At 37.6% G+C, this 14,394-nt stretch overlaps 1 protein-coding gene across 1 annotated transcript in view; it reads right to left on the bottom strand.

The window, feature by feature from the left end:
- micu2 (mitochondrial calcium uptake 2) overlaps positions 1-14,394 on the bottom strand; it is a 125,557-nt gene that overhangs the window by 32,369 nt on the left and 78,794 nt on the right. Inside the window, 2 exon segments of the mRNA XM_035422306.1 lie at positions 7,849-8,020; positions 9,535-9,629. Of these exon segments, the coding sequence (XP_035278197.1) occupies positions 7,849-8,020; positions 9,535-9,629 (267 nt within the window).

Here is a 14,394-nt window from a genome sequence, read left to right as displayed (position 1 = left end):
ACTCAGTATGTGCCTTGTGAGCTGACGGTGACCCTTCTAACCAATCGTGAGCTTGACATTCTTACCTTTAATGCTGATTTTAAATTGGTTAATATTAGCCTTCAATCACTCCCTTTCGCTGCACTCCACTGTCACGTGACACAGAGAGCTAACGCGTTAACTAATGTTACCTGAAGACAAAAGTTTATGTTCAATTTATTAGCGTTATCGAAAGCTGAAAAGTTGAAGCAAACGATTACGGCATTTTTTTGAAACATTAACGTAGTGTTTTGTGTAGCAACCCGGTTGAAACAGCTAATTTCTCCGATGCAGTTTACTGGCGGTTGATTTAATTAGCGGTATTAATGTGACGAGAAGCGCTTTGTCATTTGAATGCATAACACGCAATTCCTTGAAGAGTCGACTCATTTTAGGCGTGACAGTTTAACTGTTACTTGTAAACCGTACTGTAATAAAAAATCTATTGCATATATTGTTGGTGCTCCTTACATTTTGGTGGGTGCTCCTAAATTTTTGAAGTTGGGAGCACCAGTTAATTTCGAGCCCTGATATATTATTGAAGCTGCACTTCCCTGGCATATTGTTGGCACAGTAGGGCCTACGTTTACTAACTGCTACATTAGCAGAAGCGTGCCTGTTGGGCATGCCTGTAAACAGACTGAGCCAGACCGAATTAACTTCTCACACCACCAAAATACCGCGAAGGTTACGAGCCAATTTACGTTTTATTACTATACATACTGTTTTTATGATTGGATTAATTAGCAGTTGTATTTGATGCAACTTTAGCCATATTTCCATTACTTTTCCAAAAGTTTTCAAAAAATATTATTTTCCATAACTTTTCCAGGGCCTGGAAATCGCATTTTAAATTTCAATGACTTTTCCAGGTTTTTCATGACCGTATGAACCCTGTACTATTTACTGAATAAAGAATGGTTGTTATAAAAGTAACGTTATGCACACGCTCATTCATTGTCTAACATTAGGCTAACTTAAGCTGCCTTTACACTGCCGAGCTGGGTTAAAATGCTGCAGCAGACCTGGGGTAGAATTAGTGATGATCAATTTCCACAGACGTTCTTTATCCACCTTTTGCCCGGTATGAACATCTTTACACTGCAGTCTTTCTCGTGAATGATTGTTGTGTGATATTTCTGAAACAACTGCCTTGCAAAATGTTACCGCTGGTGTTTCTGGTTTTGCTAGCAAACTGTTCGAGAATAAAGCGGACCTGGGTGTTAAATTAACAATCAGAACAAATATAATAAAACAAAAACAAAGGAGATTTCATCAAAAAAGGGCAAGGCTGAAGGACCATATGAGGAAGCGTAATAAAATAATAACGCTAATCCATACTGCTGTATTCTTTCATTTAGTTTTCTCCGGTTTGACATCTTTACACTGAAATCAGACCCGGCTCTGCTCCACCTATACCCCTGGTTAGTGCTCTGTGTAAAGACGGCTTTATTCCGATCATTATAATATATTCATGAACTTGATGGCAACGTAAATAACGGTAACGTTAAGGCCAATTCAGATCAATGATTCACAACGAGACGAAACGGTTTTAGAATGTTGCAGAGAAAATTGCAGCGATGTGAACTGGTTAGTTGCAGAGTGTCTGAAGCCGTTGCCTGGGGTCTCAAAAGACCCACCTTGTCAAATTGCCAAGTGCAGTTAGAACGTTTACAATCAGACGTCTTGGAATTTTGCAAGTTGCATCCATTCTCGTTGCGAATCATTGATCTGAACTGACCTTTAGTTAGCTACATTGCAACGTTGCAACAAGGTAGCGTTGCATTCGAGAGACGTTTTGCGAGGTCGGTACCAGTCGGTAGCATTAGCTAGCGTTTTTTTCTAATTGTTAGCTGACATTAAATTGTGTTAATTACATTAGCTAGCTAGCTAACGCAACGTTACCTGATATGAGAGATGGATACTGTGCGCAACGTTGTCTAAACTAATGTTGCCTTTCTTGACATGGTCCGGTAGCTAGCGTTAGCTGTACAAATAGCTAGGCTATGTAATTTAGTAACGTTACATTGTCATCAAATGTAATACGAAATCTACATCAACAAATAATATGAGCTCTCATGTTACACAAAAACTTTTTAGGGTTCCATAACCACCACCCCCCCCCCCCCTTCTCTGTTATTGTAACGCTAGCAGACACCAGAAAAAACAGTACACCGCTCACACACAAGTGAGTTGAAGAGCGAGCCTGTTGCGTCAGCTCCGTCTACGCTCTCTGGCGGACCAACCAATGATGGGTGATGGAAAACGCGTCACTAACTATGCGCCACTTGTGTTTTTTTCCCGGGAATGTCGCCACAGACACCCAGTTCTTTAATCATAAATTATTATATTAATAATAATATAAATTAATATAATAGGCTCAATCACCATTGTGTTACCTAATTTGGCGATAGATAGTGACTTAACAGACATTTATTTTAATGAAAATCTTCAAGATTATTACTTTAAGATACATAAAATAAAAATAAAAAAACAATCCACATCTGTATGTCCTGTACCGACCGCTGTTGGACCAGCTTTGCTTTGCACATATTTCAAAGCCATGCGTGCACATATTTATATCAAACAAAGAACAAGAATGAAATGTAGTCTAAAAAGGTAGCCTATTTTGTCCAGAATGCTATTGACAGATTAACTATGATATCGTAGACAGATTGATTGATAACTATATCAATGCCATCTTGAAATCTCCTTACAGCCTACTTCCGTTGCAATTTTGACTGCCATGCACATTTCACTGGTAATCCACACTTTACTAATGTTTTTAAAATGAAATGATCTAAAGATATTTCACACTGGAAACTTTGTTTCTGTTATGTACACAGCAAAACCATGCAAACCTGTACAGAGCATTAAAATGATGACAGAGAGACAGGTCATATGACAGTGTCTTCTGACCAGAGGAGCAGTGCTTCACCATAAAAAAGAAAGAAAAAAACATGCATAACACACCCCACATATCTTTCTTTAATGTTGAATTACCACCACAATGACTATTTTCCTTGTGAAGCTAAAAAAAAAAGTGCCTTGGTATCATGCAAAACAGCTACAACAAAAGGAACTTCATTGAGGCAAGACTTCTGCCTGCTTCATTAGACAATTGTACATCAATGGACGCCTTCATAAAATTTGATTGGACAGTTATGGATTATGATGCATTTTTGAGCCCACCCTTGAATCAAGGCTTCGCTTCTCTTCCCAATCATGTGTGGTGTTTTATGCCTTCTCGTCCAGGTGACTGACATAATATCTAACTACTCAAAACAGGAGTTCAGCAGTCCAGCAAGACAGCTACATTCATTTTTATCGTCAAGTATCCTTCTACCTTGTTCTTGTTCCTAGTGGAGGCAAGTTAGTTTCAGAGACAGCGATTATTGGGATAGCAATTTGTTGAATTATTATGGATGTGACATTGTCGGTGATTTGCATTTATTGTAAATGGTGAAATTTTTTTTTGCATTGTTGTAGTGCTAGTCTATGTTTTTCCAACAAACCAAGACCTCAGTTAGTCAGCTAATTGGTAGCTAATAGCAAGCTAATTTTCTAATGTTTGTGATTTAACTAGCTAGATAACGTCAGTCTAAATTGCTTACTATTTGTTACTTTGCTTTTGGTATTTCATTTGTCTAAATTGGCAGAAAATGGAAACTGCGGATGTAAACATTTTATCAAGAGGGTTGATAAAAACATCTTGGATAGGGAACTCATGGTCTGACAAGTCTAGCTAACAGAGCTGACGAATTGCATGTATTGCTGGTAATTTGTGTTAAGTGTGCTGCTGCAGGAGATGGAGGTTCAACATTTGTGAGAGATGGCTTTGATTTGATGATTTACTTAATTTAAACAGTTCTGTTAAGATTCATGCAAAATCACAGGAGCATGTCCGTGCAACCTACAATTGTGTCTTTTGGGAAATGTGAGAATTGCTCATTTGATTGATGAAGGTGTGCATATCTAATTAGCAAAGCATAACAAAATAACAGTGGGGAATAACCAAGCGGCCAAAACCAGACTTCGTTTTTGAAGCTCATTTCCTGGTGTTGTAGTTCCTGGTTGCTCACTAGCGCCACTACGGATGGCTCCAGTATAGGTGTTTTCATATCCGGTTTCCATGTAAGTCTACGGTACAAATGCGATCAAAATACAAAGTCAATAATTTTTTCTCACAATAACAAATAGTCATAATAGGTGTATTTTATTCGTCTTATGACTGTCCATGGGTCGATTTCATGATTATTGCGTCATTTGGGCACAGTGCCAATATTTGTTCTGGACCAATGAGGTACAGCTTGCGTCACTTCCGGATTACTGCGGAGGACTGAGCTACAGTAAGGGCTACAATCTGTGGTCACTGGGGTGGGAGGTGGCGTCTCTTGGCCTTGACATTGCGGCTCCGACCATGGTCCACCTGTGCGAAGTCAGAAAATGCAGGCATCCCATTTTGTAGTGGTTTCATTATAGCGTGTGCTATTTACAGCTGCACTAGACGACCATAAAATAATCCTCCTCTGAAGTTTTGCGGTAGCCGAGTCATTTTTACTATTTCCTTTAGCCCACTTAACCAAATAATTCGTTGGCAGAAAGCGTAATCAGCTAACGCTTATTTGCTATATGTGGTAGTCCAGTAGCCTATGCTAAAACAGTTCGCAATTTCGGCTACCAAGCCATTTGACTAGCTAGCTAACCCTAACCGGAAAATATTCCATCTGTCAAACGTGTTTGACGGCTTGTCAGTCGTGTACATTACGTAAATGTCTACCTGGGCTAGGTTGCACGAATGTGACAAAGCTAGAAGCTAGCAAGAAAATAATATTAATTAGAAATTCAATGTACATTATTTTTGTCTTTATGCAACAGGTGCAAAGTGCGTTGTCATATTTACACGCCTGTAGATCAGTTATTAAAATACTTGGTAGATTTGTTAAACACCGCTGACAGTGTTAATTTTTATTCGGTAGAAAGTGACTTGCGAACAATCGGTCAGCTAGCGTCACCCAGCAAGTGAACACCACAAACGACCATATTTTTTTTAATTGGGTGTCTTTAAATAGGTTGGTGGTATCAATGTTTCATCTTAAACCTTCATAAGGGGCACATTTATATGCTTTATAATGGACAAAAAGCATTTTATTCATTTTTGGAGAGATTTTGGATATTTTTCAGGACCTTTTTTGCCTAGTCAATTGCATTTTTGGCACTTTATATTCATGATTTAGGAAAGAATAAACAAATTTAAGTTGGTATTGTAAATGGTACAAATGTCTTGCTTCATTTAAGCCATTTCAAGCAGACTTGACGCCATTCAAGTCTGCTTACATCTGGAGTTATAAAGCTTTAAATATGGTACCCCCTAAATGGGCAAGGTTTGGCATGTGCGCAAAGGGGTTAAATTGCTGAATTTAGCCCTGTTCGCATGGGACTAGTATTACCTGGGGACCTCTAGTAACTTGTACTAATTGCAGAGGTCGTCTGTGATCTTAATCCTGTGCGAATCTGCCATGTCCGTAATTTGTAAAGTAAAAATTCCACCGCAAATTACCTACCATATTTTGCCAAACAGAGGTCATGTGATAATATTAGTGCTGTGCGAATCTGCATCTCGGTGATTTGGGGTTGTATTTTACTGTTATGCAGAGCATTTTCAATCATATCCGGGGGGATAATGTCAGTAAATTCAAGTAAAATACAGACTTCATTTATCCCATGCGAATGTGCCGCACAAAACACAGACATGGGGGGGTCATTTCTAAATCACGAGGTCCCCAGGTAATACTAGTCCCATGCAAATAGGGCTTTTGTCTGTAGGATATGAGTCACAAACACAAACTGACATTTTGTTATCCGTTGTAGGCAATCTAGATTTTTTGATAGGATGTATGATATTACCTACTGTACCACACATTTGGCGAAATATCAGGTATAACAGAAAATTTGAGTTCACTGCCATCTCCACTTTCTAAAACTTTGATTGTGTCAGATTCTGTGGAATGGTCTTTCAATCTCATTAGCAGGATGATGCCACCTTAAAATGTGAAAGACGTCTGTGGTAGCATACATTGATATATCCTTTGCCGGGAGGAGACGCGGAGCATGTCTACTCCAATACATTGGAGGGGGGGAGAAGTTAAAGATTGGTTTCTGGGGCTCGGGGGAAACAAGATGGTAGCGGAGGAAAGGAGGATGCATTTTTCGAGCAATGGGACTCACCCAAGATGATTCAAAATTATCTGAACAAACCCATTGCTTATGGTGCAGATGGAAATAAAGAGTGAAGTAGCCATTGCTCCTTTTTTTGCAGGGTAAATAGATGAGGACCGACAACTCCTGTTAAGCTCAGTTGCCCATAATTCAGATTATGTCTATGCTGCGCGAAGAACGATTCATTGGGCTCTTGGACGTGTCATCAAGGAGGGATGCAGAGTTGATGTCTAATTTTGTGGATTTAGAGATGGCTGGTCATAATTACAACCAGAAACTGGTCAGACAAACCTACGATGGTGCAGTTGCTATGGCATAGTGTGCTCGTAGAAATCTGTGGTGACTACTTCACTCTAATGGTAAGGTTCAATATGATTGAGGTTTAGATTCAGCAGGGGTGGCTGCAGTGAATCAGCTGAATCTAATTATCAATTAAGTTTCGTCAATTAGTTGATTCCGTAACTAAGGGGGCAGTTACATTTTCACATGGGTAATATGGGTGTTAGAAAACTTTTTTCATTAAATAATTTTTAAAATGTGTTTTGTGTTTTTCTCAGGTTCCCTGTTTTCTCAGGTATTTTGTCTAAAGAACTGAAACCATTCAGTTTAATACATATGCAATAATAGAGGAAATCAGGAAGTGGGCAAATACTTTATCATGCCACTGTTAGAACTAAATACAATATTACAATATTTTGTTTATATATTGAATATATATAGGTGATGAGAGAATCTGACTTAAGTGCAAGTACATGATGTCTCTTCATTGTATTCTATTTGATGTTCCTTTGAAGGAAGCTCAATTGAAATGACACAGTTGTGGCATTGTTGTATGCTTAAAATGTTTGTTGAGATAAATCTGTACCTTATTTGTCACTGCCATCTTGGATTTCCACCATTTTGGAAATGTTGTTAGCCATTTTACTCTTTCCCCAGTTTTGGCCAAACCACAAGGCAGAGACCTAAGAAATTTGGCACAGTGTACCTCCCTTTGGCCACTGCATTATTTGGCACTGATGAGCCAAATAATATTGACTGTCTGCTTGAATCCCATGTAAATCTGCTTGCAGCTATTGTTATTATTATTTTTACTATAACTATTATTATTATTATGGCTAGCTTTGGCTACCTTTTCTACTCTTAATTTTATATTTTTAACATCCTGTTATTTACTATATTTTTTTGACCTTGTATCTGTATCTGTTCCTCTGTTTGGCCCTCTTTCATGCTGCTCCTATTTTCATGCTAATTTATTCATATACTATTTTCATTCAATTTTTGTTTAATGTGTCCCTTAAGCTGTCTTCTACATCTTGTATTATTTTATTTCTTTTATGTGTGTAAAGCACTTTGTAACTTTGTTTTTGAAAAGTGCTATACAAATAAAGTATATTATTATTATTATTATTATTATTTGCAGCAGCACCAGCCAAAGTAGAAGCAGAACCTGCAGCTACAATATAATCTACCTGGCAGCCATATTAACTGTAATGAGCATACATTTCTGAACAAATTTCTTAAAACATTTGATATTTTGCATTTCAGTTTTGTATTGTATGATCTGATAGGAATTTTTTTTAAACGAATTGAATCCCTTCTGAAGAATTTTACCTGGCCAGCAGGAATCCTCTTCCGCATGTTCTCCCAGTAGGCTTCATTGTCCTCTGCATTTGTGTAGTGCAAGAGCCACTCTGCAAAGTCCTCTCTCCTCATAGTGTCCATTCCCTTGGAGAATTGCAGGAATTCCATCTCCTGCACTTCAGCTTGCAGGTCTTCCATAAATCTACAAAGAGTTTTAATCACCAAATTATTTGTACGGTTGGCAAAAACTTTACTATAAAAAGCATAGTAGCACTGACCTATACTAGACAAAATTTCCAATGTGTAAATATACACTACATGGCCAAAAGTATGTGACATCCAACATCTTGCCAAAATTATGGGCATTAATACGGAGTTGGTCCACTATTTGCTGCTATAACAACCTCTTCTGGGAAGGAGTTATACTATATGTTGTTGCGTTGAAGGGATTTGCTTCCATTCAGCAGAAAAAATTGTATTAATGAGGTTGGGCACTGACTGGGCAATTAGGCCTGGCTTATAGTTGGCCTTTCAATTTATCCCAAAGGTGTTGGATGGTGTTGAGTTTAGGGCTCTGTGCAGGCCAAGTTCTTCCACACTGTTCTTAACAAAACCATTTCTATATTCCGCTGTGTGCCTGGGGGCATTGTCATGCTGAAACAGAAAAGGGCCTTCCCCAAACTGTTGGAGATGCACAGAATTGTCTAGACTGTGATTGTATGCTGTATCATTAAGATTTGCCTATACTGGAACTCAGGGGCCTTGCCAAAAGCATGAAAAACAACCACAGACCAAGGGGCCTCCAGATACTTTTGGTCATATGGTGTTTTGGTATTAATTATATCCATGATTCAATTAAATCAATTCAAATTTCACATTTCTGAAATTCTAAATGTATTTCCAAAAAAGTTAAGTGTCTCAATTATTAAAACAATTTTCAGCACTTTGAGAAACTTTGACACCTTTAATGCCTAAGTCCAAAACTGTCAGAATGAAAATGAAAATGTTTGAAAATTTGATATATGAATTAAATTTCCTTCTCGATACAGCACATGTAAGGCCAATATTGAACTTTGAAATGCTTTATTCAGATTTACAATTTTCTTTTCCTTTGTAGCACTAAATGGCCAAAAGTGAGAGGTTATTTGGGTTAGCAATGTCCACCAATCACTTTTGCTGTGATCATCAAGGCAACATACCTTTCATTTCATCATTTTATTACAAGCAAGTTCACTTTTATTACCCCCTGTTGCAAGTTTGTTTATATTTGTCTCTGTTGAATGTGTGTTTCGTCTTTCTGGTTCTTGAATTGACCCCATTTTTGTTTGATTACAATTCCCGTCTATCTTTTCTGGTTTGTTTGCCAATTAGATTTTGTGTATGACCACTGATTGCATTCATGATTTGATTCATGATTCACAATTGGCAGTGTCCATGGGTGGGAAGCCGGTGAGTCCTGATCGTTGCATTAGCGACTCCTACTCATTGCTTGCAGGATAGTAACGAACTTGAACCAGGAACTTGCTTATACAATATCTATTTTTATGGTGTATCTGATTATATTTTCACACACATATCTTTGGCTGAATGGAAATGGCGTCAACGTATACAAACAGATACTAATATAAGACAATATTGTTCCAGATGCATGTAAAACCAAATATGCTTATTATCTTTTACAAAGTCATTGCAGTTCCTTAAAAATAGTTGTGTTACCTGCAAAACTCTTTGTACTGAAGCTTGTGCTTTCCCATTTTTCCAAAGAAGAATGCTTGCAAGGTTGTGTTCACATCATCATCTGAAAAATGCTTCTGAAAAAAAACATAGGAAATGAGTATACACTTAATTTATCTTTACAATGAATTAAGCATTTAAAAAGTTGGTTTTAAAATAAATGAGACCAACTGAAGCCCTTAATTGGTTTTATATAGCAACACTAAGTCAGAGTATATAGGCTTGACTGGTTCAACGCTAAAAGTGTTTCCATCTTGGGGAAAAAAGGGCTGCTGAATGTCCAAAGAAATCCCAGCCACTTTTCCAACCATACCCAAGAGGAAGGCAGATGGATATGTGTTGACAAAAGGGCAGATGGCAAAAAAATCTAGCCAGATAATTGGCTTGGTAGTTATCAAAACCAGAAAAAGTGAAAGCATCCAGTTCTACCAACTACTCATTCTACCAACTCATTAAAATTGCTTGGTCCTAAAACTGACAAGGGGCTCTATCTTTTGGTTGGCTGGGAAAGTGGTATTTTCATCGGTATATTCACTCGGAAAGCACCTAAGCAGCTTGGTAATTTTGCGTTGAAGTGGGAGGGAAGGGAATTGATGGGGTTGTGTCAGTCAATAACACATTGTGGTGCAGCTCATTGGAATTTTCGGGTCAGTCAGGTCTGGCTTTTGCATCCTTCTCCATCTGCCTGTTCAGACCATGTCTACGGCATAAGTCACATCCCATTATACATCAGATTGCTCATTTTGGGACTCTCCCAGGCAATTTTTGCATGATATAGCCTATTCAAAAGCCAATCAGTGGTTTTAGTGGATCTATGCTCTCTAATTTGACTTTGATACAAATCCCACAAGCAAGAAAAATGCATACTTTTCATGTATTGTTCATCGTCTTAAATTTTTAAAAAAATCATTTAAATTCCTGTATTTTATTAAAACTGTCTCCATATTTGTAATTGTTTATCGCTGGTTTTAAAGACTGCATTGTGGTCCCTGTATTTAGTTATTTTTCTTACACTCGCCTGTAATGAGAAAGAATGACAAATGCAACTTGAACAATCTTTTTATATTAACCAAGGGGAGTTAAAATGATAGCTACAGTACTGGCACAAATTAAGGATTTTGTTTGTCATAATAAATGTAATATGTAATAAAACATACTATCATAATGAGTGATATCAACATAAAACAAAAATGAAGAAATGATTAGCATTTGAGTAACACAAGTCATAATCATTACAAATTCCTATATGCATTAGCTCTTACCAAAATAATTAAAGTTTAACATATCTCACTAGTGGAAATTTTATGATCAGCTTGATCATGTATTGCTTTGCCCAGTATTTTTATTATAAAAAGATAATATAAGAAAAAATTATCCTAATTAATTGGCTTCTATACTTTATTTAAAATTTCTGATGTTCAGAGAATGTCATTACCACTCATGGTCAAGAAGATATTTTGAATAGGGGAAAACGGCAGAATTCTTTTTACTGAGTTACTCAGGAATTTCACTACAAAGACCATACACCTGTCTGCTACAACAAGTCACTTTAACCCCTTTGTGCAGATGCCAAATTTGCCCAATCCTTGCCCATTTAGGGGATACCCTATTTAAAGCTTTATAACTCCAGGTGTGAGCATCACAGAGACTTGTAAAATGGCTTAAATGAAACAAGACATTTGTACCATTTACAATACTAACAGATTATTTCTTCCTAAATTATGAATATAAACTGAAGTGCCACAAATGCAATTGTCTAGGCAAAAAAGAAGAAATTAACTTGTTCTTTTTTAGTTTGCAGTGAAAAACTGAGATTGCATATATTGAGCAGGTTAAAATATACATGTTATGGGACAAGCAAAGATTAATTTAATAAATGTTTATGTTCTGAATCCAGCCGTTCCAACAGTCAATGCCCTAGCTAAAATGTTCAGCACTCTGAATACTGAACACAAGTGATACTTTCGTGCTAGAACTCCTCACTTAACCTACATATGGCATATATTATATGTGATTTAATTTTATAATTATTGTGGAACATGAGAATTATCGCCAAATTAATTGACAGGTCAGTATACAGTGGACTGGTGGATTCAACGAACAAGTCAAAACCTATGTCAGGTTTTAAGATTAAATAATTGAATTCAATACGAAGCAGTCAATTAGATTAACCTCTTAGTGGTCGGCACGCCGGCGTGCCGAGATTACTAAACTCAAACATTCGGTGCTACTGCAACCAAAGTGTGAGATAAAAACAGAAACGCGTTGTTTTAGTTTCATTAGTAGACGATACACGACAACAATGCCGAAAGCGGAGTTTCGCAGCCCCATCATTGTCGCTCTGGTCGTTCATTTAACACGCACCCCCTTCCCTGCAGTCTCATCTGCAAAACACCCCCCACCCTTGACATAATGGACAATATTGTCTATCTTGGCATTCATAAAAATATTCTTTCACCACTTAAAAATCATATTCCGTCATAGCAACAAGATAAACCCGACAATAGCCGTAAGATATGCCTATACAGCAGTGAAAACGCTGCTCATTGAATAACGAAATAACAGGGACAAAGTTTTAAAAAATGATACCATCTCATTCTACAGTCAATATCTGGGACTAAATATTGAATAAATATACAATCTTACCGTTGGTTTTACGTGTAGAGATGTCCATTTTGAGACTGCGTGGTCATATATTGTCTTGGACAATCCGTTTGTGAAATATACGCGCATTTGTGATGCTTGGGTACCTTCCAAAATAGCTGTGCGTAATACCACACGTGTCGTTTACGGCATTGTCGCCCTTTTTAGTACAGACTGGCTTGATTGACAATTCATTTATTCAGTAGGTGAGAGTATAAGCTTTCTAACGATGTATAACATGTCTAATTTTGCTTTTGGAATAGCGTTTCATAGCTCAGCGTAACCAAAAATTTTCTTATCGCATTCACTCTGTGGTAGCAGTAAAAGATGCTGTTAGCGCGCCAGGTTACAGTTGGCTAACCACGATGTACTGTATGTCTTGTGATTTCAGGTGAGCGACGACGTCTAAATTTGCACAAAGGTGATTTTGCATTAGTACAGTGGATGTATAAGAATGCTAGGATGTCAATGATGCTAGTAGAGTGTGTGTATGAGATTGCTAAATGTTAGGAAATACAAGTACATGCCTATATCATGTAGTTGCTAGCTAACTGGCTAGTTAGCCCCACTGTAGCAACTAGTTAACTGGCTAGTTAGCCCCACTGTAGCAAGCTAGAAGCTAGAAATGTCCGTTTGTAATCAGTAATGTGTGCTTATGTGTGAATGTCCAGTAAATGAGTGTTCAGCTATGGTGAGAATAATGTGTTGATCCGAATCTGAGAATTTCAAACTTCATTTTATTGAGAATATATGACAATAGATAATAGATCGCTGTGGACAGAGTGGCTGTGACGATGGCAAGACTGTGTTGTGTGGCGCAGCAGCAGTGAACTTTGTATAGGCTCTGTGTAGAGGAGGAGCTCTGTGTGACGGCTGGCCTATCACGAGTACAAATATTGACACTTTTTACTCGGATGGCTCGTAAAAAGTACATTATCCGTACCAAATACTCGTTTCATCCGAGTATTCGGCTCAACCCTAATTATTTCATACACAAGAAATGTGTTCAGTTGCCATATCAGATTAGATTAAACTTTACAGTCAGTTTTCTCTGAAATTTGTCTTGCATCACAAACCGTACTCCTGCTTGCAATACAGGGGAACAGACATACATTAATACAGTTAAATAAAAAACAACACAAACTGTGGTAACACGTCTTTAATAATAGATCATTATAAAACGTACACAGATACCCATCTTAAGTGCACAGGCCCTGACCCACTGCACCTGCCCATGGCCCATCCCCACAAATACATAGTATTTCCTCAACAAAATTCACTTGTCCACGGCCTATCCTCAGCCCATATTTTTGTTTAGTAGCTTGATAGACTGTAATGAATGAGTTCCGCAGCCACCTGTTAAGTGTAATTTGTGGGACCCTGTAGCGTCTGTTAGATTACATAAGATGATATTCTCCAAATAAAACATGGGAAGGGTCAGATGAAATACCACCAGCTAGACTTGAAATAATGACCAACAATCTGTGAGTATACTCGTAAAAGTCTGGACAACCTAACTTTAAGCTGTACAGAAAGACAGCTGTACCAAATGGTGATTAATTAATGGATGAAAAAAATAAAAACAAAATCTGGCTGTTTGCCTCAAATGACCTTAACCTTCTAAGAAAATAGATGTGCTGCTGTACCTTGCTGCAAATGTAATCTATATGCATCCTCCAAGACAAGGTAGCATCCACATATATACCAAGATATTTCTAGGAAGTAACTTGTTTAATCTGCATATTATGAATTGTGACTGGGGAGGATAAGATTCAAATGGAATACCAAATATAATTTCCTCTTTTTCTTTATATTAATAATAAGAGAATTCTGCTCACACCGCTCCACTAATCTGTCAATGCAATACTGATGAAGAATGGAATCATCTTTAGCCTCAAGCAGCGACAATAACGTTGTTAATCTGAGAACTTTATTATGAATGTGATTGAAATATTGGTTGTCCAATTATCTGTATAAAGTGTAAAGAGCAGGGGTGAACGCACACATCCCTGGGGCGCTCCGCAGTTGGTAATAATATGGTTTGAAAATGTTTGGTTGTCCCTAACCGCTTGTTGTCTATTTGTGAGAAATGAATGATGATGAATGAGTTGACCCGAAGTTGAATCATCTTTGTCAGTTGGCTGCAGATGGCTGCATAGTATTAAATGCAGATGAAAAATCCAAAAAGAGAGCCCTAGA

This window comes from Anguilla anguilla, chromosome 6 (genome assembly GCF_013347855.1).
Source record: "Anguilla anguilla isolate fAngAng1 chromosome 6, fAngAng1.pri, whole genome shotgun sequence".
NCBI classification, from domain to species: domain Eukaryota; kingdom Metazoa; phylum Chordata; class Actinopteri; order Anguilliformes; family Anguillidae; genus Anguilla; species Anguilla anguilla.
Note: the sequence above shows the minus strand (reverse complement) of the source record. Positions and strands in the feature narration are given on the sequence as shown.